Here is a 26,567-nt window from a genome sequence, read left to right as displayed (position 1 = left end):
AAACTTAGATTACGGGGAATGACGATGGAGATGAGTGTAACTGAACTGCTGATCTCTCTCTAATAAATAAAATAAAAATTTAGTTCTTTTATCTCGTGTTTTAGTCAAAGAAAAAAAACCTCATCGCCTACTGCGACCAGACCTCTGGTCGGTGAAATCATTGAAGTCCCCTTCCTACTGAGGAGTACATCCAACTTGGACCTTGCGGCAAGGAACACTACCTGTGGGTTTCAAACTTGGTGGCATTCACCTACCAGCCAGACCGAAGCCTTATTAGTGGCCATCTCATGCCCTACCAATCGAACCACCAGTATCACGCATCCTCGTGTCAACGTGTCCGCGTGACACAGCTCGACTCGGGTTGAACCGCGCCAAGAGCTGTGTAGGTTTAGGGACATTTGGTTCATTGAGCCAATCTATTCGTTTCGTGTGCGAGAGGTTTCCTTAATCCTTATTCGTCAGGCGAGGTGCGCTTTAAAAGGGAATCGCGACTCCGGCGATCCGCGAGAATCCCGGCGATCTCTCCCTCGAACCAGAGGCCGGAAACCCTAGATCTCGAACCTACCCTCTCCTCTTCTTCTTTTTCTTCTCTCCCTGTGTTTCCTGCTTTAGGGTTTTCCTGGTTCGCAGAGGGAGGCGGGGTATCGGGAAGAGAGGGCGCGGAGGGCGCCATTTCGGAAGCGTAGGCGATGGATGTGATCAAGACGCAGCAAATATTGTCTCGTCCCGTCGAGAAGGTGGTCGTCCACCCGCTCGTCCTCCTCAGCATCGTCGATCACTACAATAGGGTCGCCAGGGACACGCGGAAGAGAGTCATCGGCGTCCTCCTCGGCAGCTCCTTCAGAGGCGTCGTCGATGTCACCAATAGCTACGCCGGTTAGCGTCCTTGATCTCTCTCTCTGGGATTCTGTTGACTCTTGTTTTGTGCTGTTCGAACGTTTTGTACTTGGAGATTTGATTGGTCGATTCGTTTGTAAGTTTTAGTTCTGATTGTTATGGGATCGAAATGGGAAGATTTTTTTTCTGAAGTTTCACATATTGCTCGTTCGAGCTTCAAATTTTATACATCCCTTTTAAACGTGCTATAGTGATTTCATTTTGACAATTGAAAATCGAGACTCACTATATGAGGAAAAATTTATTGCTATGTGGAAGTTTTTTGAATATGGAAAGAGAGTAAACTATTTTGAAGTTCGAGATTTTAGGTTTGATTCGGAGAGCTTCGGATTTCTGACCAAGGTTTTCCCTTTTTCATTTTGTATCTTTTGGAGGTAGAAGAAGACTTAAAGATTGAGGTTCATTTTATAATGATTTTTTTTTTAAATTTAGTTTTCCTATGATTGCAGTTTTCTCAACTCTTTGTGAAGGACCAATTGTAATGGGCTTGAGATGAATGACATTTTAAACATACAAGTCACTACAACCCTCCTGTTTAAGGGTTTTATGTATGTGGAATTATGAGCTCATAGATTGTACTCTTTCAATTACCTGCAGCCTTTCTTGCAAAACCTGTTTGACATGGTGGATCATGGTTATTAGCCAATTGCGGGAACCACCTAAGTGAATTAGTCAGATCTTATGATTCACACTAATTTTCTGTTGTTGATGGGAATCATTGTTTGACATATGCAGTACCTTTTGAAGAAGATGACAAGGACCCTAGCATCTGGTTTCTTGACCACAACTACCACGAGTCTATGTTTGGGATGTTCAAGAGGATAAATGGTATCTATTTTCTTGAACTATTCTGTGTTTATTCTGCTTGTTAGTATCTACCAGATATGCTGCATTGTCAATCAGGGCAAAGCTGGTATCTGAATTGATGCTTGCTGTTGCTTTGGATCTTATTGCACTGAATCTTATTTTTGTGTGCCTCAGCCAAGGAACATGTTGTGGGTTGGTATAGTACGGGCCCAAAGTTGCGTGAAAATGACTTGGATGTGCATGGGTTGTTTCACAAGTAAGATCATGCATCCCTTTTTCCATGAAGTCGTGGAAATTTGCCTTTTATTCTGAAAACCATAATGTTGAAAGCTTATTATCAGGGTTTCTTAGTCTTTTCCTAAATCCATCCATTTTTATCATGTGCCCCCTTGTCGGATTGTTTGCTTATACTTTGTTTGATTGAAGCAATTAATGGTTTGATGTTTGGAATTGAATTTGTTTTCAGCTTCTTATTTCTGTTTAATTAGCATACTGTTGAGAAATTAAACTGTAGGTTTTCTGATTTTGTCCTTTTTTCATCCATTGATTTAGGCTCTGTTTAGGAGCCTTGCATTGATATGGAAACACCATTTCCATGTGTTGCCAAAACATGTTGTTGACAATGGAGTTGCCAAAGAATCCTCTTGTGAATTGTGTTGAAATATGGTGTTGGGGCTGCCGACTCCATTCCCAATTCAGTATTTTGGCAATGCTACTGCTCCCACACAGTAGAGAGAATGACAGCACTGACAGAAACCACAACACACCTCTGATTCAAGGCTCCTAAACAGAGTTTTAATGTATTTTGTGGATTTTTTTGATGATGTTTGTGCTGACTCTATCATTTCAATCATTGTGTAAGGTGTAAATGCCATGTTCATTCTTTAGGTTGTTGCCACAAGGCCTATGCACTTTGTTATTTTTTGATAATTGTGTTTGCATTGTTTTTCTCCTCCCAAATAGAAGGCGTAGTCTACCATTGATGTCCTCATGTATTTTCAATAATGACACCATTTTTTAGGGTGTATGGTCATTTTAATCAATTGAATTCTGCTAAAGCAAGGAGGGAGAAGGATAATTTTATTCTACAATTCAAGAAACATATGCAAATGTAAATGACTCGATAAAACATTCATGGAAACAAGTTGGATTTTGCCACCGATACCATACCTATTGGATTGAATCTTGTTAGATAAAATAAAAAGATTGGCCTATTTGATAGATTCACAAATAAGTATAGCTTTAGTAAATAAAAAAAATACTTCATGTGTCGCAAACAAACTGTCAAACCAATCCTTTGGATAAAGTAAAAATCCAAACTTATGAGACCACACAAATAGATCTATTTATCTACGATTGAATTCCATCGTATTCTATTCATTCAAGACACCATTGTCAATGCAAACAAAATATTGAAAATAAAATAAAATACAACAAATAAACCAAATATAATAAAGGTGTTGTGTTGGATTGGCACTGATGCATTCTGATGGGCCTAGGTTTGAGGTTTAGGTGGGCTAGGTTAGGTTAGAGTTTGGGACAATCAAAATCGGGTAACAGGGTAGGCTGGTTCTGACCAGAGTTACCGGAAGCGCTTAGGCATGTGGGGAAGCGTGCTTCCCCGAAGCACATTTCGGAAGCGTGAAACATCGCGCTTCTGAAACGCGAAGGCAAAACACCTTTTTTTGGGAAGCGCGTTTTCCATAAATGGGAAGCACATTTCTCTTTTATGGGAAGCGTGCTTCCCATTTATGGGAAACACGCTCCCCCCTCGCTTCTCCCTGTTTTTTATTTTTATTTTTATTATTTTTCTCTTTTTTCGCTTCCCCCTTGCTTTCGAGGTCGCTTCCGGTTCGCTTCCTAGGTCGCTTCCGGTTCGCTTTCTAGGTCGCTTCCGAGACGGTTCGTGATTCACTTCTAAGTCGTCCCACGTTTTCCGCTTCCTAAAATTTTGAAAATGCCTCGCTTCCCGCTCCCGCTTTTCGTATCGCTTCCCGCTCCCGCTTCCTCGACTAGCAACCATGGTTTTGACAGGGTTCGGTAATAAATTTGGTATGCCCAAATTGTGTGACAAAAAAATCTCAAAAATTAAGAGATGAATCTAGACACCTTAATGAGTGTATGGTCCAAATTTTAGGGCCAGAGGACTTGTATTTTAGGAATTAAAAATCGGGCAAATTACAGGTCCGGATTAGGTTTTCTGCAGGCTGACTTGGTTTGAGTAAAACAAACCTTGTTTGTAAAATTAATATTTTTGTACAGAGATATGATAAAATTCTGATTTTCAAAGGGTCTAATATAGGTATCCTAAGGGTGTTTGGGTCAAAGTTTTAGACCCAAATGATTAACGGTTTGGGCTGGGCAATTTCTATAAGTCTGATGAAATTTCAGCGTTGTTAGAAAATATATTCTGGATAGGTTTCATCTTAGGAGGGTTTCAGGCTTAAGTGTGGCTTAGGAGAAAGGTTCCAACAACTTACATGTCTTAGGATGAAGGTTCTAAGGCTGGAGGAAGATCTGTTCCGTCCGGGGTTGGCAAAGGTTCCACGTTCAAGGTTGGGTTGGGTTGAGTCCTCCAAGATGTTGATGCAGTCCATACGAACCAAATGTAGAGACAATCATTACTTTGTACTTAGGCAAATTCATACCTAAGCAAGGTCTAAACCACCTTTAGCTGATAAGGACGAGCCCTTAGAAAGGTGAATGAGTCAAGGGGGTAGGGACTCGCAATGGGGGTAAGAGAGAGAGAGAGAGATCTATTCTTCATTTCATATAAAAAATACCAAAATTAGCCCCTTTTATAGACTAAGGGAGCTCTCATAAAAGCTTCTCAAATAACAAATAAGGGTGTCAACAGGTCGGGTTTGACCCGGACCTGACCTGGACCAAACCCTATAGACTCAGGGTATGAAGTATGAACCTCTAACATTAGGTCCGATTTTAAATCAGGTCGGGTCTATTAAGATCCATTAAAAATTTGGTTCAGGTTTAGTAAACTAAAAATTTAAATAATCGGACCCTAATACTTATAAATAAACAGGTCTTGATTGCATTAAAAGAACCCGACCGGATTCGTGTTCGGGTCTGGTTCCTAATGAAAACCAGATTGGGTTTTCATTATTGCCGACTTTACATCTGCTGACTGTGCCAAGATACGAGTCACCGGCCAGGCCAACATACGAGGCCCTACCACCAGCCTAACCCCTCCCCCCCAACATAGGTGTTATAATGCCTACATGCTACCGCCGTCCTAAACCCAGCCCCACCCCCAACCCCCACACCCACCCTCTCTCTCTTTCTCTCTCCCTCTCTCTCCATGGCAACACATCTCTCTCTCTCTCTCTCTCTTTGTTTCTCGAACCCTCTCTCTCATTTCAAGTTTCAACCACTCAGGGAGATCCCCTGCTCAGAATCCCCCCCTTCTCTCTCTCCTTCTCGTTTCAACTTTCAACCACACAGGGAGATCCCATGCTCAGAATCCCTCCCTCTTGTTTCAACTTTCAATCATGTAGGGAGAAGACCCTACTGGCTGCTCAAACCCTTTCTCTGGCACCTGTGCTCATCATCAGGCGGGCTGGATACCATTGCTGGACGGAATCTCACCAGCAACATCAGGTGAGTCCGTCTTTTTCTCTCTCAAAGTTTGAGGCAACCTTCTCCTACCTCCCAATCTTCTTCTCCCTCTACAAATAGATGAAGGATGCTAACTTGAAGTTCTTTTTTCTCTCTGCAAATATAAGAGTAATCAATACTTTTTTTTTCTAGAAAACTGGTTTGATAAAGATGATGTGATTGAAACTCGACTTTTGCTCTGAAGTTTAATGTGTAATGTCATATTTTGCTAGGCCTATCTATATATTACTTCATCTATTTGTGGTCATTGTGTACTGTGATGTATTTGCATTATTAGTTTTATTGAGGGTTATATTTTTTGAAGTCATCGATGTTTCAGTTAATTATTGACGATGTTGCATTTAACATTCCATTTATAGATTAGACCCCTAGAGTAAAATAAAGATTGTGCAAATGTACTATTAATGCATGACAGGTATAAATTTATATGATGAAAAATATGGGTGTAGATATTCATTTGAACATTTTTATTATGCACCATTCTCATGGTTATGGCTTAATTTAATCATAGATATATTTTTGTTATTTTAGTAGAAAGATTAAGTTACTTGTAGACATAAACATGGTAGCTTCCTAAGCTAAGAAAACTTTATAAGTGTATCCTAAAGAAGTAACCTATCCGATCCATCTTTTGATATATTTTAGGATGTGGGTCTTATAAACCCGATCCATCTTTTTTTAATCAGGCGGGTTTGATCATTGATATTTATAAGTGGTCCGGGTTTGGTTACCATGTTTTATTTTTAATCGGATCCAGGTAATCGGGTTTTACACCAAAATCAGATATGGTATCACATTTTTATACGTGAAATTGGGTATGGTTCTTGTTCTTAGATACCCATTAGGACCCGGGTTCGAGTCTGGTTCACATTCTCTTTAGTTGGGTTCAAATACGGATATGCATGGGTCCGAATCAAACCCGACCTGTTGACACCCCTAATAACAAAGCATAATTAAATAAAAAACACCTACTTCGATAAAACCTATTTCCCTACTTAGGTAAAACTTCCCTTGGCTCTTTAATTGGGAAGCCCATTTCACAAAAATCGCTTGGGGTTCCTTAAGAATCTTTAAGAGGGCATTCCAAGGGGCTGCACGACCTTCCTAGAGGTCTTAATGACCTTGGGGCACCAAGAGAATGGGGTCCACACATCCTTCCTTGGCCTTCTAGAGGGGACGTCTCCTGTGTGTCCTACTTGTGCATTCATTTTCTCTATTAAAGAGGGCACCCAAGGGTGGGTCCCACACTGTTGATGTAGCTGTTGGCTGAGGTGGCTTGCATGGCTGATGTGGGGATACTTGGCATGGTTCCTACTTGGCTGAGGTGGCTTGCATCAAATGAAACTTGCCGTCATCGTTTGCATGATTTAGACTTGGAGCTGGATCAGGATCTCTCATGACTTGGTCCGCATGAGGCACTACAAGAAATAAAAATGAATTTAAGTAAAGAAGTAAAGAAAAAAGATTCTCGTGTTTATTCACTAAAGCCCCCAAGATTGACCTCTTGTTTCTTGAGGGAGTCCCAAGGAAAACCACCTGATTAATGGTTAAAGTTTGATTAACCCTATATATGAACTTATGTATGTACATATGTACTATTATAGGAAACTTTTTGGGTTACCTTGCAATGCAGAATGATCTTCTTGATCCCATCTTATGAGGTGTGGCTTTTATATAACATTTTCTTTGACATTTGTTTGGTATTGAAGTGGTAACATGGTTGCACTAAAAGAATTAGATCACCGAACCAAGTATCTACAATAGAGCATTGGTGGCTATTTGTTAACGAGGACATGCTTGACTCCTTGCCTTGGGCTCGAGTTTAGCTTGGGCTTGAGTGTTCAAGCTTGGCTCGCTAGGCTTGAGTTGAGCTTAAGCATTAAAAAATAATGTTGGATCTCAAGCTTACATTTAACCCCACCCTTATTTATTTAATCAAACTAGTGTTGAAGCTCAACTCCTTTTAATAAATAAATGAGCTTGAGCTATTGATGCAACTTTTTGTGAAAGTATTTTTAAAAGATGTTTTTCAGTAAAATTCGCTTGTGTAAACCGTGCATCAAATTTCAAATTTCGGTTCACACTAGTGGTGAATTCCGGGTCGAACACAGGGAACAACAACAACAACAACAACAACAACAACAACTACGCCTTCATCCCAAAACAATTGGGGTCAGCGATATGAACCAAAAAAGAAATTCATTTTGGGTCTTCCACATGAATCATTTTCCTCCAATCATTTCTATCCAACGCCATGTCCTCGGTGAGGTTCAAAGCATTCATATCCTTTCCTATCATCTCCATCCAAGTCTTCCTAGGCCTACCCCGACCTCTTTTAACTAATATATTTTCCCATTTCTCCAACCTTCTAACTGGAGCACCATTAGGCCTTCGCCGAATATGTCCAAACCACCGTAAACGATTCTCTCGCATCTTATTTTCAATGGGTGCAACACCTACCTTCTTACGTATCTCTTCGTTCCGAATCTTATCTTTTATTGTATTTCCACACATCCATCTAAGCATCCGCATCTCAGCTACACTCATTTTTTGAATATGATGTCTCTTGGCAGCCCAACATTCCGTACCATATAGTAAAGCGGGTCTAATAGTCGTCCTATAAAACTTTCCCTTCAACCGCAATGGCATTCTACGATCGCACAACACTCCAGTAGCACTTTTCCATTTCATCCACCCAACCTTTATCCTATGATTTACATCTCCATCAATTTCTCCATACTTTTGAATGATGGATCCCAAATATTTGAAATAATCATTCACCGGTATATCTTGCTCACCAAGCTTCACTACACTCCCATCCCTACTTCGTTGCTTACTAAACTGACATTCCATATATTCAGTCTTACTCTTACTCAACTTAAAACCTCTAGCTTCCAATGTCTGTCTCCATAATTCTAACTTAGCATTAACCCCAGCTCTAGACTCATCAATCAAAACAATATCATCAGCAAACAACATACACCACGGTACATTTTCTTGAATTGATCTCGTAAGCTCATCCATCACTATCGCAAATAGGAAAGGGCTTAAAGCAGATCCTTGATGTAACCCAACCGTTATCGGAAAATTGGTTGTCACCCCTCCACAAGTGCGGACATTGGTTACTACTCCTTCATACATATCTTTAATTATACTAATGTACTTGAGAGAAACACCTTTCTTCATCATTGTCCACCAGAGAACGTCCCTAGGTACTCTATCGTATGCCTTCTCTAAATCAATAAAAACCATATGCAAATCTTTGTTCCTCTCTCTATATCTTTCAATAAGTTGTCTAAGAAGATGTATAGCTTCCATAGTTGATCTTCCAGGTATAAAACCAAATTGATTCTCCGATATCATGACAACCTTCCTCAACCTAGACTCAATCACCCTCTCCCAAAGTTTCATAGTATGACTCATGAGTTTTATACCACGATAGTTTGTGCAATCTTGTATATCACCCTTATTCTTATATAAAGGCACCAAAGTACTCTTCCTCCACTCATTAGGCATCTTATTTGTTCGCCAAATCAAGTTAAAAAGATTTGTCAACCATTCTAAACCTTTCTCTCCCAAGCATTTCCAAGCCTCGATAGGTATACCATCTGGGCCAACTGCCCTTCTTGATTTCATTTTCTTCAAAGCCTCTGCAATTTCTTTCTTTTGAATCTTGCGCATGAAGTCACGATTTATCTCATGAAAAGGAATGGAGAAGTCTCCAAGATCTTGAGCATGACTATCATTAAATAGCTTATCAAAATAATCTTTCCATCTCTCCTTAATCTCCTCATCTTTGACTAAAACCCTTTGCGTTTCATCTTTGATACATCTAACCATACCCAAATCCTTCGATTTCCTATCTCTCATCTTTGCAAGCCTATAAATATCCTTCTCGCCTTCTTTGGTATCCAACTTGTCATAAACCTCCTTATATACCTTAGCCCTCGCGTTTCGAACAACTTTTTTAGCTTCCTTCTTTGCTATCATATACTTCTCCAAATTCTCATTATCACGACTCTTACTTAGATTTCTATAACACTCTCTTTTAACCTTAATAGCTAATTTGACATCCTCGTTCCACCATGATGTATCCTTACCTAGTGGTGCACCGCCTTTAGACTCACCCAATACCTCCTTAGCTACTTTTCTCATACCACCCGCTATCTTATTCCACATTGATTCTGAATCCTCCTCGAGACACCAATCAACTTCCTTAACTACCTGCTCTACAAACATTCCTTGTTTAGCTCCTTTCAGTGCCCACCACTTAATTCTAGGATCTATCCTATGTCTATCCCTTTTGCGGCATTGTCTAATTCTAAGATCTAAAATTAAGACTCTATGTTGTGTAGCTACACTTTCTCCTGGTATAACCTTACAATCGATGCAACAACCCCTATCTCTCTTTCTAAGTAGGAAAAAATCTATCTGACTCGTATTAACCCCACTTTTAAATGTTACTAGGTGAGACTCCCTCTTCCTAAACCAAGTGTTTGCTAAGATCATATCATAGGACAAACAAAAATCTAAAATCCTTTCTCCACTTTCATTTCTTTCTCCTATACCATATCCTCCATGGATATTCTCAAATCCCTCCCTACTAATGCCTACATGTCCATTAAGGTCACCGCCGATGAAAAGCTTTTCTCCATAAGATGTCTCTTGTACTACTCCATCTAAATCTTCCCAAAATTGATGCTTAATGGAATCATCTAAACCTACTTGAGGTGCATAAACACTAATAATATTAATAATATCCGTACCTAATACTAATTTAATAAGTAAAATTCTATCACCCTTCCTACGGACCTCAACTACATTATCTATAAACTGACGACTCATAACAATCCCTACTCCATTCCTATTCCTATTTATTCCTGTATACCAAATCTTATATCCCCAAGGTTCTATCACTTTAGCTTTCTCACCTACCCATTTGGTCTCTTGAAGACATAAAATATCAATCTTTCTCCTACACATAACATCTACTAACTCTACCAACTTACCAGTTAAAGACCCTATGTTCCAAGTGGCTAACCTAATTTTATGGTCTTGGACTAACTTCTTTACCCCCACCCGTCCAACAAAGTGAGGGAACCCTTGCCTATTTGACACCACACCCGGGCGCCGGTGTGACGCGTCGCTTCTGGGCGACGACCTAGCAACCCTTGCACATTTATCACTGCCTCCGGGCCTAGAGAGTACAGCGCGTCGCTCAGTAGGGAACGCCCCAACGAAATTCTCATATTGGTTCATTTTCATAGGATATGACAAAGTTTTTATGCTGGCTGTCACAGGCCTACCGCAACCCTCCTCCTTTATCCGGGCTTGGGACCGGCAGTGTATAACTACACGGTCGAACACAGGGAACACGGAAAAAAAACTTTTGTACCCCACACAAGAATGAGCTTTATTGTCTTAATTAAATAAAAAAATTAAAATGTGCTAACTTCTGCGGAGGGCTCAAAAATAAAAAATAAAGAGGCTTATTACAACCCAATGAATTAAAATGGCCAATTGCCCTAAAAAAATAAAAACAAAGAAAAGAAAAAAAACATGCAGGGCTCTTGTTGCTCGCAATCGGACTTCCTCGTTTATACGGGCACGACCCTTGTTATCACGCTTTTATCCCAAAAGTGAACCCACCTGCAAAACACACTAAACACACCAAAGAACTATATTTCCACTGCACTACTGTTAGTTCGCAAAAAGTGACAAAAATGTAGGAATCTACTTCTATTTATTTCCTAAAGAAATCAAATGCTAAGCTAACAGGTAATAACACCATGGTTTTAAAACTCGCCGAGTCAACTCGGTGACTCGGCTCGGCTCGACCCTCCAACGAGTCAACTCGGCAAGCTAAACTCGTTCTGCGAGAACTTGGCCTTGACTCGGGTTGACTCGGGCGAGTTTTGGACACTTTTTTCTTTTTTCATTTTTCAAAGGCTATGGGCATTTTTTTCATATGTAAGTGTTTATTTTTCAAAGAACAAATAGCATAATAACAATAGGCTTACCAACTTAATATAAAATCACAAAATTAGTAAAAGTCAATCAAATTTCTCATGTCCATCCTTCATTCCTTTTGGTAGCTCCAGGTAAGGAATCAAACCCAGTACCTCTCAATGAACATAGAGTGAATCCACTAATCCAGCTAACATAACTGATCCCTCATGCAACCATCTCTGAGACCTACACAATAGTTGGCAGCCAGCCTATTCAAAACCAACAGCATAAAATGCCCACATTTATCATTATAATATATATACATCACAGCATTCTCATTATCCAAAGCTTATATGCATTTATTTGCAGATATATAAGGCATGGTCCAAATAACTCTACATCAGAAACACACTTACAAATATCAAGATAAAGTTCAATGTTCCCAAAAATTTGCAAGGATTTTCTGAGGCCCTGCAACACAACAGCTATGTCCATATATTCAGGATGTAAACCATGATCGAGCATGGCTATTAAAGTTCTTGAAGCTAGTAATTAAGTCATTCTTTATATATTGTCTTGAAAGACTTGCTCCTGCTTGTGTAGTTTCTTTAGTAAATGTGAGATTTGAATTAAGAGCAGTTTTACTTATGTTATTTTACTTATTAATCAATTAAACTAGTAATTAAGTCATTCTACAAACCTTTATGTGTTTAAATGACAATTTATATATTGTCTTTGTTTTAAAATCAAAAGTTAACAAAACCCGGTCCGAGTCATCGAGTTGACCCGCTGAGTCACGAGTCAATAAAGAACGAGTCGAGTTCCGAGTCACAGGTTTTAAAACCTTGAATAACACACTAACTAAAACAAGAAGAAAAGAAATCAACTAAAAAGAATCAATTTGAATACAGAAAATAAAAATCCATCTGACCCTTTTATTTTAAATCCAAATGGCAGCTGACTATATGCGCAACTGAAGATCAATCAAATTTTGCCCAGAATGATTGCTTCTTGAACCCAGTTCAGCCGATCAACAAACGGCCATACTGATTGCAGTCTAGTTTTACTTTCAGCCGGGTTTACCCAAATAAAATTTGTGCAATTAGCAGCGGGTCAGAATATAATGCGACAATAGGGGCTGCAGGCCAAACATGCAGACAACTTGTGGTTTGATCTCCAGTATGCAGATCGAATTTGCGTAATGGAATTAATCACAATAAACGAGTTGATGATGGATCGGTTCTGCAAATAAGAACACTATAGATCAACCTTAACCCTGTCAGATCATGCAGGTCTGACCTGGGTTTGATCCATATCACTTTGATATGAGCTAGCAGATTCAGCCGGACAGGTTGAAATTTGGAATTCAATCCAATTGAGACCCAATCTAAATGGGTTTGCTCGGCGTCAGCTAGCCAGATCTGTCGATAAATCTCAGTCTGCAGCTAGTTAGAGCTGAGTCTGTAATTTGCAAATCCGATATGGACTGATCAGTGTTAAAAAATAAAATTGTATTCAAATACTCGATAAGGGTATTTTTGTCTTTTATCATATAGTACAGTCCACATGGGAGGCAGTCCAGCTCTTTGGACTGCCTTCCAACAGTCATTATTATGACTGTTGAGAGCCTCACTCCCTTGTTATTCCTCAATGCTTTTAGAAGCATTTGAGGGTTTTCTCTAGAGTTTTTTTCTCATCTTATAGGCTTGTATGCCTCTTGCGCTGTTTGATATTTTTATCTCTTTTGAGATTGTATTTGGTCCATTAGTAACCAACCTTAAGTGAGTTTATTAAGGCCCTTTGTTGGCATTGTGTTTGTTTCACTATTGTTCCATTGTACCTTGTTTCATTATATGGTATCAGAGCTAGGCTCTTGAAAGAAGGAGAATCTCGTGAAGGAAGTGTTCTTCAATCATTGATCATTCCCTATCTCCTTTATTCTAAACTCAAGTATTCATTATGGGAGAAAGAGAGTCCGCCACGTCATCACCTACAAACTCAATGAAAACAACTACTTGATGTGGGCGACGACTATGGAGAATCATATCAAAGGAAAAAATTGTGGGGTTTTGTTAGTGGTTCTACTAGTGAGCCACAACTCAAATTGACTAGAAGAGAAGGAGATCAAGTCAAAGCCTTGTCCGAAGAAGAAAAAGAAAAAACCTTGAACGAATACCAAAATAAATTGGAAGATTGGGAGGCAAGCAATGCAAAAACACTCTCATGGTTTATGAATACCATGGAGTTCAAGATCGCCACCAATATCATCAAATTCAAGAAGGCATGTGACACATGGAGCTTTCTAAGAAGTACCTTTATCCAAAAGGATATGGCTAGACTTTATTATCTCCAAGATAAGGTACGTAATTCAAAACAAGGAGATAAAAGTGTAAGAGATTTTTACAGTATAATATCTCCTATTTGGAATGAATTAGCCATATTGGAACCAAAATGGGAAGGTTCGGTTATTGATATGAGAATGACCCAAATCGAAAGAGAAAATCTTTTCTCTTTTCTTTATGGCCTTCAACTGGAATTTGAGCAAGTAAGATCTTCCTTACTTCACAGGACCACTTCTCCTTCTATAAGTGAGGCCCTTGCTCAAATTTGTCAAGAAGAAACAAGACTTGGAATGCACAAGTCTAATGATGAGGTCCTTGCCGTGGCAAGACCCGAAAATTTTGTGAAAACATATAAACCACTTCACTTTGAGAATAAGTTCAGTGGGGAAGGACACAATGGAGGAGAGTACAAGGGAGGATACAAAGGAAAAATTATTTGTCATCATTGTAAGGAACCCAGATATATAAGACCGAAATGTCCCAAATTTAAAAAGGTGGCCGCCTTAAGTGAAGAACCTCAAGAATCAAGAAAAGGGGCAACTTCAATGAATTAAATCTTGCTCAAATAGCAGAAGTCGTCTCACAACTTCCTAAGGCTACACCTTCTACATCTGGATCTGCCATCTCTTCCTCGTCTCCTTCAGGTAAGACCTCTTGGATTCTAGACTTGGGTGCTTCTTCTTACATGACTCATAATGAGTCTCTATTATCCGATTGCACTAAATCATATTTCTCATGTGTGTCAACTGCCGATGGTACCTCTTTAAAAGTCAAAAGCTTAGAAAACCTTGATGATATTTCAAAAAAAATTCTTTGTTCCAAAAGTGTGAGTCATTCCCAAACTGGATTTAAATATTTTTTCGGTCTCTCAAATTGCTGACTATGGTTGTAAAGTATTCTTCTCATCTAAGGCGTGTTGGGTGCAGGATCTTCAGTCAGAGAAGCTGATTGGGCAAGGCCATAAACGAGGAGAACTTTACTACATGGATTTTCTGTGTTTACCAAATTTCTCGTTTTGTAATCATGTCAAAGACATTAATATAGATCTTTGGCATAAAAGATTAGGACACCCAAGTATTTCCAAATTATCTCTTTTTTCGTTTTTGAAAAAAAATTGTAAAGATAAAAATTTTGTATGTGAAGATTGTCTACTTGGAAAAATGCAAATGATACATTTTGGGTCTAGAACCTCTATGACACATAAATTTTTTGAATTAGCGCATTCAGATGTGTGGGGTCTCACTCCTGTTACGTCAAAAGGTGGTTATTCGCACTATGTTACATTTATAGATGATTTTAGTAGACATACTTGGATTTACTTTCTAAAACTCAAATCCGAAGTTTTTTCATGTTTTAAAAACTTTCATAATCTAGTTAAAAATCAATTTAAAATAAATATTAAAGTTTTTCGCTCCGACTCTGGGGGAGAGTTTCTTTCAAATGAATTTCAATTATATCTAAAAAATCATGGAGTTGTGCATAAAAAATCATTCCCTAGGACACCTCAACCAAATGAGATTTCTGAAAGAAAACATCGTCATATCATTGAAACTACTAGAACCCTACTTATTTCAAAAGAAATTCCAAAGCAATTTTGGGCTGAAGTTGCCCTAACCGCAGTCTATCTAATAAATAGAATGCCTTCTCAAACTTTCGAAAACAAGTCTCCTATTGAAAAACTCTTTAAAATTTCTCATAATTTAAAAAGGCTAAGGGTGTGTCTTGAAAAATGCTTCGTGCTTCTTGAAAAATATAGCAAATTCTCTCCTAAAGACATAAAATGTGTATTTCTTGGTTATGCTGATAATAAAAAAAGATATCGATGTTATGATAAAACAAATGATAAACTTTATGTTTCTAGAAATGTTACCTTTCTAGAAAATGACAATGGATTTGATTTTGAAGTTCCTAAGGAAGAATCCGAGTATGCTTTCTTATTTGATTTATTACCTAATAAAGGTATTAGTAATGATATTGAAACCTTCGAGTCTATTAATGACTCAAGTAGTGAACCATCTCAAGATCTTCTTCAATACTCTAGACGAAATACTGGGGAGCATCCATGTGCCCTTGACAGATATAATCAACTAACAAATACTGAAGAAACTAGTGTTAGAAGGTCAGAACGAACACATAGGACTCCAAGTAGGTTTGTCTCATACGAATCCTTCTTACCAAACTACAGGGCATGTCTTCTAGCCATTCATTCCTATCATGAACCATCCAACTATAACGAGGCCAAAAATATAAACGAATGGGTTGAAGCCATGAAAATTGAATTAGATGCATTACACAAGGCTCACACTTGGGCAATTCAACCTCTTTCTATCGGAAATAAGACAATAGGGTGTAGATGGGTGTTTAAAATTAAAACAAAAAGTGACGGGTCTCTTGAGAGATATAAAGCAAGACTTTTTGCAAAAGGATATTCTTAAGAATATGGTATAGATTATGAAGAGTCCTTTGCCCCAGTAGCTCGTATGTCTACAGTTAGAACTCTAGTTGCTATAACATCCATTCGAAAATGGTCGATATATTAGTTAAATGTTAAAAATGCATTCTTGAATGAAAACTTAAATGAAGAAGTATACATGGATCCTCTCCCTGGTTTGTTTATTGAAAAGGCATGGTCCTTCGTCTTCAAAAAACCCTATACAGGCTTAAACAAGCCCCTAAAGCATGGTATGATCGGTTCAGTGGTACGATATTAAAACTTGGATTTAAATCTTGTTGCATTGACACTGCTCTTTTTGTGAGATCTACAGGTACCTCATTGATCATTATTCTTTTGTATGTTGATGATATGATCATCACAGGGAATGATTAAAAGGAAATTGAAGATATTAAAATTTTGCTTAAAACATCCTTTGATATGACTGATCTTGGTTTTTCCTACTCACCAAGAGGATACATTTTATCTCAAATCAAGTTTGCAGCTGATATTGTTGAGCGTTCAGGAATCACTGACACAAAATACGCTGATACTCCTGAAGTAATAAATGCCAAAATGCGAGCTGAAGATAGAGTATTATTGGATGATCCAACCCCTTATCGACAACTTATTGGATCACTGATGTACCTGTCCATTACAAGGCCAGATATTGCGCGCCGTACATTCTGCAAGTCGATTTTAACATGTGCCAACAACCGTCCACATGAGTGCAATATTAAGAATAATTCAATACATCAAGAAAACTATATCTAAAGGACTATTCTTATCCTCTTCCTCATCTTTAAGTCTTATTTCTTACACTGATTTTGACTGGGGAGGAGATCCCAATAACCGTCACTCAACTACTGGCTTTTGTATGTTTTTAGGTGATTCTCTCATTTCTTGGCGATGCAAAAAACAACTGAAAGTGTCTTTATTCTCTACGGAAGCTGAGTACACGGCAATGACTACCACAACCAATGAAGTTGTGTGGATGAGAGCACTACTTTCCGATATGAGTGTTGATGTCTCAGAACCTTCAAAGCTATGATTTGATAATAAAAGTGCCATCTATATATCCAGCAATCACACATTTCACGAGCGAACAAAACACATTGAGATGGATTGTCACTATGTTCGCAAAGAATATTTGAAGGGGACTATTACATTGCCATATGTCCAGTCTGAATTTCAGATTGCAGACTTCTTTACCAAAGCTCTTCCACTGCCTCAATTTTTGTATCTTCTTAGCAAACTTTCAGTGATTTCTCCATAAGTTTGAGGAGTGTTAAAAATAAAATTGTATTTAAATACCCGATAAGGGTATTTTTGTCTTTTATCATATAGTACAGTCCACTAGAGACTGAAATGTAATTTAGCATTGTAATAAATAAACTACCCAACAACCATATTATGACTGTTAGGCCCAATGGTCATATTTATGACTGTTGGGCACAACAGTCAAAATATGACTATTGGAAGGCAGTCCAACTAGACGTTGTTGGACTGCCTCCCAACAATCATAATAATGAATGTTGGAAGGCAGTCCAAAGAGCTGGACCACCTCTCATGTGCTGGTAGAGCCTTACTCCCTTGTTATTCCTCAATGCTTTTAGAAGCATTTGAGGGTTTTCTCTAGAGTTTTTTTGTATGCCTCTTATACTGTTTGATATTTTTATCTCTTTTGAGATTGTATTTGGTCCATTAGTGACCAACCTTAAGTGAGTTTATTAAAACCCTTTGTTGGCATTGTGTTTGTTTCACTATTGTTCCATTGCACCTTGTTTCATTACAATCAGACCAATAAAAAAATTACACTAAAATAAATCATGTGCACCCGACTGCTTATTTTGCCCTGACGAGGTCTGGACTCGGCTATTCAGCTTGGCCTAATTCGAGCTGCTGATCGGATCTGCAGCCTAGATCTGAGCAGACGATAAACCCAATGGGCCGATCAGATCGTTGGAACAAAAGAGCCCGGATCTGATCGGAGGATCGAATCGACCGGACCGAAAAGAAATCTTATAGTCTAATGTATTTATTTTTTTTTCTATTTTCAAATGAACCAAATAAACTAAAAAGAAAAAAAAAAGAATTTTAATTTATGCGTGAGCAATACTTAAGCAAAAACCTATATTTCGGCAACCTTAAAACTAAATGACAAAATCAAATAATCACTATATGCATTAATTTAACGTGAAGTGGGGAAGAAGAAGCATACCTGGGCCCCTTCCGAAGGAGGGGTTGAGAAAAGAGCGCTCCTCCTATGAGATCAGACGTGTACCCTGCACTCCGATGACAAAGAGACGAAGTAGCCAGCGAGAGAAGAGAGAGAAAGGAAAAATGAAGAAGGATAGAGAGAGAGAGAGAGAGAGAGAGAGAGAGAGAGAGAGAGAGAGAGAGAGAGAGAGAGAGAGAGAGAGAGAGAGAGGAGGAGGGGGCATGAATCCCAAGGGGGAAGATGCCAGCCCCTCTCTAATTACTACTATTTATAATAATGAATCAGGTTTTGGGACGTGTTTAAGAAAATTTCTAAAACACCCAAAACCCCAATTATTTCAAAAGACCTCTAAAAGAAAACTATTTACAAAAACATGGTTATTAAAAATTAGAATTCTCAAAAATACTCAATTGACTCACTTTAATCATTTTTTTCTCTCATTTGAAAAAATGAGAGTACCTTGCCAAAAGTTGATAAACAAGGGTTAGTAACCTCTTTTCGAAATTAATCATGCACGTAAACATGTATATAATATGCATAAAATTGTGCATGATCAGTTATGCAGCTCGTTGTGCACACCTACTTGAGAGCTGGTGCCCTATGAGAGTGGAAGGAACTATGCCATGTTTTGATCAAGGGACTTGAGCAATGTTGTTAAAAACGTGCCTTGAGGTGCGCTTTTTGCGCCTTGAAGTGTAGCACTGAGTGTTTTGCCCTAAAGCACTTGTAAAAAGCGCAAGCAGGGTGTCAAGGCATGCACCTCATTGGTGTTGAGTGTGTTTTCACTCCAAGGTGTGCCTCAACCATGAGGCGCACACCTTATTTAGTCTTGGTTAAATGGGGTCACACACAGAGAGAGAGAGAGAGAGAGAGAGAGAGAGAGAGAGAGAGAGAGAGAGAGAGAGAGAGAGAGAGAGAGAGAGAGATTCTCCCGGTCATCCTAGGGTCCCCTTTCTCTTCTTCCTTGCACCAGCATCCATCGGCGGTGAGTCTGGTGACTATTCGCGATGGCAGCAACATCGACATCTCTGGCATACTTCCACGAGTACCTTCTCTCCGTGTGTGTTATTCTCCTTCTTTTCCTTTCCTATTTTCTTCTTCTTTTTCTTCTTTTTTCTTTCTTCGTTTTCCTTTTTGCCCTCTTTCTCTTCTTTTAATTCTATTCTTCTTCTTCTTCTTTTTCCCCTTCTTTTTCTTCTTCTTCTTGGCCTTCTTTTCTTTTGTCTTTCTTCTTCCTCTTTTTCTTTTTTTTTTCCACTGTTTCATGGTAGCCTGTTTCTGTTTTTTCTTCTTGTCAATATTGACAGTTCAAATGTTTTTTTATAGTTTCATGGTAGCCTTGTAAATTTTGATTATGCTGTCTATTTTTTTTGCTGTTTACCTATAATAAAACTTGTGATTTAAGTTTTGAATATATATCTGAATCTGCTGTAATCTTTCTATGTATGATATATGTATTTGAATCTTTGCTCTTTACATAAGTTCTCTATATTTAAAATTACAATTGAACAAATACATTAACTTTGGTTGCTTAAGCTAATGTGTATTATTTGTTGATGACTTGATGTTGGGTAATTTGATTGTTATTACTGATTTTGTTACTTAAAATTTTGTTGAATGCTCATATTTTTATTAGTTACTAGTTATATACTTAGATATATCAAGTTGCATTAATGTTATTGCTATATATTTTTCTCTTACCTTTCAGTATTTATTTTTAATTTTCTATTTGTTATTGGTTGTGCATTCATCAATAAAGCATTTATTTATTTATTTGTATATTTTAAATATTTTTTAAGTTTTTTTTTTTAATTTGTGCTTGTGAGGCTTACGCCTCACTTCATATTTTGGTGGAGTGCCTTTCTATGCCTCAACACTTTTCACAACATTGGCAGTCAGTTTGCAAGATATCATTTGCTGGTTAAGAGAGAGAAGTAGAGTCCATTAAAGTGTTGTTACCTTGTGGTCATTGAACCAAATGTGGAACCCTTGCACAAGAAACCATATTGGACCCCATTCTACTGACAACTATATTCAAAAAATAAAATTCAGATGCTAGTTCATGTATTTTTTCATCAGAGGCACCTGGAATTAACTTTCATGTTTTCCATAGTTGTGTACATGTCCAAGCTTTGTCCTTATTTGCATGGCACAAGGACTTTTCACATGTGATTGCTTGGTAGTAATAAATTATTGTGTGTGTCTACTGTAGCTTTTTCTGCATGATAGTTCACTTGGCTTAAAAACTTGTTTGTTTTGGGTGAGAATTTCACCTGGCTTAAAATCTTGTGTATGAAAGACTTGTTATTAGTTGCGTCTTCTGTCTTTTGTCTGGTGGGAATCCTATTCTGTTTCACCTTAGTATCAGTGACCTTTTTTTTCTTGTCCTATTTATCCTTAACAATGTTGTGTTGCCTTGAAAAGCATGTTTTCTTTTTCTCTTCAGGGTTCCCCTTATTGTTAGTTACAATCTATGCATTTTCTAAATTTTAGTTTGTCTGCTTTAAATTTTGATTTTGTTCAAATTCTTACGCCAGTTTAACTTTAATATAATGCCGTTTTTTCTAGTACCATTATCTTTGTGCTGACCAAGAAAAATGTTGTTTGTTGTAAATTATGGTTCACTGTTAACTGATGATATATTTTTATTGCTCAGTTATGTTCCTAATCCTGTTTTGGTCATTATTGATGTACAACCAAAAGAATTGGGCATACCTACTAAGGCTTATTATGCGGTTGAGGAGGTGAAAGAGGTTAGAAAGTGCTGCATTGCTGGTTGCTGTTTTGTATCTGTGTAGTTTTTGTAGGATTTTTATTAAATTTTGTATTTATTGACAGAATGCCACCCAGAAAAGCCAGAAGGTGTTTGTACATGTGCCTTCAGAAATTGCTGCACATGAAGTTGAGGAAATAGGTAAGAGATTCTATTGAAATAATCTGCAAGTTTTGCAGTTCTATTTGGTGATAGTTTGTTGGCATACTATCATGGTATGTTGAAAAATAATTTAAAAGTTAAAACATCAAAATGTTGATAATATTTAAAAACTAATGATATTGTTATGGCACCTTTTTATTTTTTATTTTTATGCAATGTCAATATGATTCCTTTTCTTATTCCCTACTGTTTTTACATATTGATAACTTAAACTTTTTTTTTCTCTGTAGCTGCCAAAAGTTTAATAAGTTCTACTGTTTCTTATGCTTTTGTGTTATCTTTAACATTGTCCTTTTCAATAACAAAATTGCATTGTGACTTGTGAGACTCTCTCTCTCTAAACACACACAAAATGTACAATGTACCCCAACAGATCTCTTTTTCTCTCTTCTCTGTGTGTTGTTAATTTGGCATGCTCTTTTTCTTATTAAATCTGTTTGCACAAGGGCAATGACTTCATTCCATATAGATGCTTGTCAAAAGACTTGGTGACTGGTTTGCATTCAAAAGAGGAGGTGCTACAGATATAAATCTTGTTCTATTTGTATGTGGATGTATTCTGTGTGATCCTTGGGTGTTGACTCTCATTCTAAATACCTTTGTTATGAGTGTCATACTCTTTGTTTGTGTTTTTTCATTCAAAAGAGGTGCTACAGATACAAATCTTGTTGCTCTGTTTGTATGTTGATGTATTCTGTGAGATCCTTGGGTGTTGACTCTCATTCTAAATACTTTTGTTATGAGTGTCATACTCTTTGTTTGTGGTGTCATTGCCCATCAATTCTTTTGTGTTCAATGTTCATTATAGAACAATTCCCAATATGGTTCACCATGGCTTTTGGATTCTTGTTTTGGAAACATTCATGTTGTGGTTGCAAGTGAGGAAGATGAGCCTGAGCGTGTCTGGTCTTTGTCTCTTATGTTGTAGTAACTCTTTCTTCCTTAGAAGCTTTCCATATATAATTCTTTGCCCTTTCGACAATTGTCACAATCCTGAATCCTGAACTCTAGGCCTGTGGTTGGTTCGAAGAAGCTCTTGAGAGGCAGATAAGGCTGCTTTAGACATTTGGTCTGTTTGTCTCAAAGTTTGTCATTCAGTTTGAAATCTTGCCTGCATGTCCATCAGAATGTTGCAGGAAGAATTTCTCTTCTCATTCTCTTTTGCTTTGTTAATGAATAATGCACCCATCTGTATCAGTTATCCTTTAAAGTTCCTGAAGTATTAGCCCATAGGAACAACAAAAACAACAACAACGCCTTCATCCCAAACGATTGGGGTCGGCGATATGAACCAAAAAGAAAATCATTTTGGGTCCTCCACATGAATCCTTCTCCTCCAATCATTTCTATCCAATGTCATGTCCTCGGTGAGGTTCAAAGCATTCATATCCTTTCTTATCATCTCCATCCAAGTCTTCTTAGGCCTACCCCGACCTCTTTTAGCTAATAGATTTTCCCATTTCTCCATCCTTCTAACCGGAGCATCATTAGGCCTTAGCCGAATATGCCCAAACCATCGTAAACGATTCTCACTCATCTTATTTTCAATGGATGCAACGCCTACCTTCTTATGTATTTCCTCGTTCCGAATCTTATTTCCACACATCCATCGAAGCATACGCATCTCAGTTACACTCATTTTTTGAAAATGATGTCTCTTGGCAGCCCAACATTCTGTACCATATAGTAAAGCGGGTCTAATTGTCGTCCTATAAACCGCAATGGCATTCTACGATCGCACAACACTCCAGTTGCACTTTTCCATTTCATCCACTCAACCTTAATCCTATGATTTACATCTCCATCAATTTCTCCATTCTTTTGAATGATAGATCTCAAATATTTGAAACAGTCATCCACTGCTATTTGTTGCTCACCAAGCTTCACTACACTCTCATCACTACTTCGTTGCTTACTAAACCGACATTCCATATATCCTGTCTTACTCTTACTCAACATAAAACCTCTTGCTTCCAAAGTCTCTCTCCATAATTCTAATTTAGCATTAACCCCAGCTCTAGACTCATCAATCAAAACAATATCATCAGCAAACAACATACACCACGGCACATTTTCCTATTAGCCCATAGGAAAAGGTGCATAATTTGAATTTTGACTGGAAAAATCAGAAGAACTCCTTTTTATGTTACATGGCTTGTGTAGTTGTGACTCTTTCATAATGCATCCATAAACTATTCAACATGCTCTAGTGAATCAACTATGGAACCTGATTTTGTCTATCCTTTATTGGGCTTGAGAGTTGACTGTTTTTGCCTTTGAGATGGTTCTAGGTTCAAATACAAGTGAAGAAGCCAACATGATGTGCATGTGCTTAATTTCTTAAGTGGCTTGGCTTTGTTTCTGACGAGAACTTTGCAAAGGATCATGTTGCTATATGGTAGACTACATTTTTTCCCCTTAAAATTTTGGATTTCTAATTTGATGATCTTACATATTTCAGGATATCCTGTGTACTTGTGATAATCAAGTTTGTTTTGCTTGTATCCTGTCCTACTGTTACTAGGGTCCTGCTGCTACTGTCAATAGGTTCATGTGGCATTTCTCCCAAATTCCCTGCTTGATATGCAATTCCTACATGTTGCCATTGATGGTAGATTGTGTATTCTGAATGCAGGAACTGTAATTTGAAGACCTTACATTTATCAGTACTCGATTGGGTTTGATTTGGTTGTATTCTGTTGTAGTGTAACTTGTGTCTAGGCCCTCCTGGTGATAAAGTCATGTGCATGTGACTTGTCACGTAGCCCCATGCACCTGTTGATACACTATCAACTGTTGTTATTGTGACTTAATTTTGGTTTTCATATATTTTGCTCTCAAAATACTGGTATGCTGTGGAGCATTTTTTATGGTTCTGAGGGTTTTCTTTAATAAAGATGTGGCCTTGTGTTCCTTTTTTTCCTCTCTCTGAATGTGGCCTTAATCCTTGTATATGTCTGATTGAACACTATTGCAAATTGATTGCAGGTGTGGAGCACCTGCTCAGGGATGTTAAGGACACAACCATTAGCACCCTTGCCACAGAGGTTTGAAATTTTTTATTTAGCTCTTTTCATGTCTGTCCTTGAGATTGACCTTGGTTTATATTGTTATTATGCCTGCATCATCCTTGTTCAGGTTACTAGCAAACTGACAGCATTGAAGGGGCTTGATGCTCGGCTTCGAGAAATACGTGGTTACTTGGATCTAGTTATTGATGGGAGACTTCCTCTAAATCATGAGATTCTGTACCATTTGCAGGTGCGTTGATTTCTCATTCACGTCACAGGATCATGTACAGTTGTCCTTATTTTAGGTAGTTGAAGAGTATGTACTTTTCACGTTCTTTTCAGGTTGCACTTTTCACAAGTGCGTCAACTATGAGCAACTTAGTCTTCCACTTTATGCTTTATGGTTTTTTTGTTTTCTTTGCTTCAATATCTATCTCGTTAGGGGTATGACTAGGAACCAGAGAGTGAATTAGAGTTTTACATCAAGAACCTCAAACATGCCAACTGCGAAGTCATCTTTGTTTTAAGTTGATCTTATTGGACAGAGTCTGCTTCAATGGTACTTTCAATGGTGTGTTGACATCTGCCATGTTTTATGCTTGAGAATGCTTTTATTTGGACAAACAATAGCAGGGCACATAATTGCCTTAATAGTTTGTCTTGTGATGAATTAGTGCCTTCACTTCTATAGATATTTTGGTGTTGATTGTTGAAAATTTGATGTTTGTCATGTGGATCTTTTGGACTGCAAGTAAAAATAGTAGGTTGATCCTTTTGCCTGGACTTTAGAGTTAAGACTAGGGTGGCTCAACATGTGTCAGCCTTAGCCGTGTTCTGTTGCCACACACCTTGAGTTCTCCATGCGGTCACGTGTCCATTGAGTTGGACTAGTCTGGAGTGCCTAGTCAAACCAAGATTCGAGCTTTGGCGAATTTCTCCTGTTGTTAACAGATGAATCCTTGCAGGATGTGTTCAATCTACTCCCAAATCTGAATGTTAATGAGTTGATCAAGGCATTCTCTGTGAAAACAAATGACATGATGCTCGTTATCTATCTCTCTTCCCTCATTCGGAGTGTCATCGCTCTGCACAACTTGATAAACAACAAGGTACTTCCATCTCATTGCTAGAGAAGTTGTCATTGTTTTCTGGTATTTTGTGAGTTATGATTAGTGTTGAATTGCCTTCTGAATGGGTTTGTTGTTGGCAGATGCTCAACAAAGAACATGAAAAAGCTGAAGATGCAAAGCCTATGCCAATCCCTGCAGCAGCAGGAAGTTAGGGTGGTTCCTCCTGGGGGTGACTGTTTTTCTGGTTATTTACTACAGCAGCGCGCTATTAGTTGTGACTGCATTTTGAGCTGAGGATGAGTGCTGCAATTGGTGTTGGTTCTTGTGAAAGTTTTGTATGATCTTTGTCTCAGAAGCTATATGCTCTACGCCTCTTGCCACCAGAACCAACATTTGAGTGTTTCAATTACTAGTTGATTCTAGTAGAACCGTGTAACTTAACTGCTAGGATTTTTAAACGTATAAATTGGTTCCTAGAGTTTATATGAACTGTGGCTTTTGAACTTCATTTCACGTCTCTGAGACAAGATGGAGCTTGTTCTGTAAAACCTGTGTTGAATGTGCTCGAAGAAACCGCCTCTGGCCTCAAAGACCTGGTTTACTTGGCTCAGCCTGCCATATCTATGGCCGTGGCCGTTGGCCCAGAGGCATAAAACTCCGAGGCTAGGACTCTCGCCACCAGGGCTTGTGCTGGACATTGGCTTGCACAAGGGAGGGACACTTGCAGGAATCAAACCTCCACTGATCGTTTGATGGCTTAGGCCCTACCTCCTTGGGGTGTGTTGGGTACGTGCTTACCTCTGGTAAATTCACATCTGAGAGAGTTGTTGTATGGGCTATATCGATGGCGGATCAAGATGTGTTCTACAATCGCTAGGACTCGAGTCTGACTCGTGGCTAGGCCCCTGAATCATGATCAACCGATCTTGTATATCTTTTGCAGGTTAGAGGTACAAGCCAATTGAACCTACGATTCTATTATTGTGCTTTATTCCCGGGTATGGATTTAAAAATTATTAATAGTACATCTGCCCGGTCCATATGGACGGGTTCCACTAAAAGGAACGGATTGATAAACAACTAATTAAATTTTTTTACCAAAGATAGAAAATAAAAATGATCAAAGTCACGTTTCATCATCATGCACCACAAAAAAGAAAAGAAAAGAGGAAAAACTAATCAAATTTAAGCCTTTTCTTGTCATTTAAATAAATGAGATAAAACTATGGCAAAACTGGACGGGTCATCTGTTCCAGCTTTCACCCATCCAC

At 38.3% G+C, this 26,567-nt stretch overlaps 1 protein-coding gene across 1 annotated transcript; it reads left to right on the top strand.

The window, feature by feature from the left end:
• Window positions 1–417: 417 nt before the first annotated feature.
• LOC149840002 (26S proteasome non-ATPase regulatory subunit 7 homolog A) lies at window positions 418–25,800 on the top strand. Its single transcript, XM_090002966.1, has 9 exons — window positions 418–876; window positions 1,633–1,725; window positions 1,879–1,960; window positions 20,937–21,033; window positions 21,119–21,194; window positions 24,204–24,262; window positions 24,354–24,476; window positions 25,192–25,335; window positions 25,437–25,800. Exons 1-9 carry the CDS (start codon window positions 690–692, stop codon window positions 25,506–25,508), a joined length of 933 nt encoding a protein of 310 aa, XP_089859092.1. The 5' UTR covers window positions 418–689; the 3' UTR covers window positions 25,509–25,800.
• Window positions 25,801–26,567: the final 767 nt, after the last annotated feature.

The sequence above is a fragment of the Nuphar pumila genome, chromosome 4, assembly GCF_984573655.1.
Source record: "Nuphar pumila chromosome 4, dmNupPumi1.hap1.1, whole genome shotgun sequence".
In the NCBI taxonomy this organism is placed as follows: Eukaryota; Viridiplantae; Streptophyta; class Magnoliopsida; order Nymphaeales; family Nymphaeaceae; genus Nuphar; species Nuphar pumila.
The sequence above is the reverse complement of the archived record's forward strand: the minus strand, read 5'-3'. Positions and strand labels throughout refer to the sequence as shown.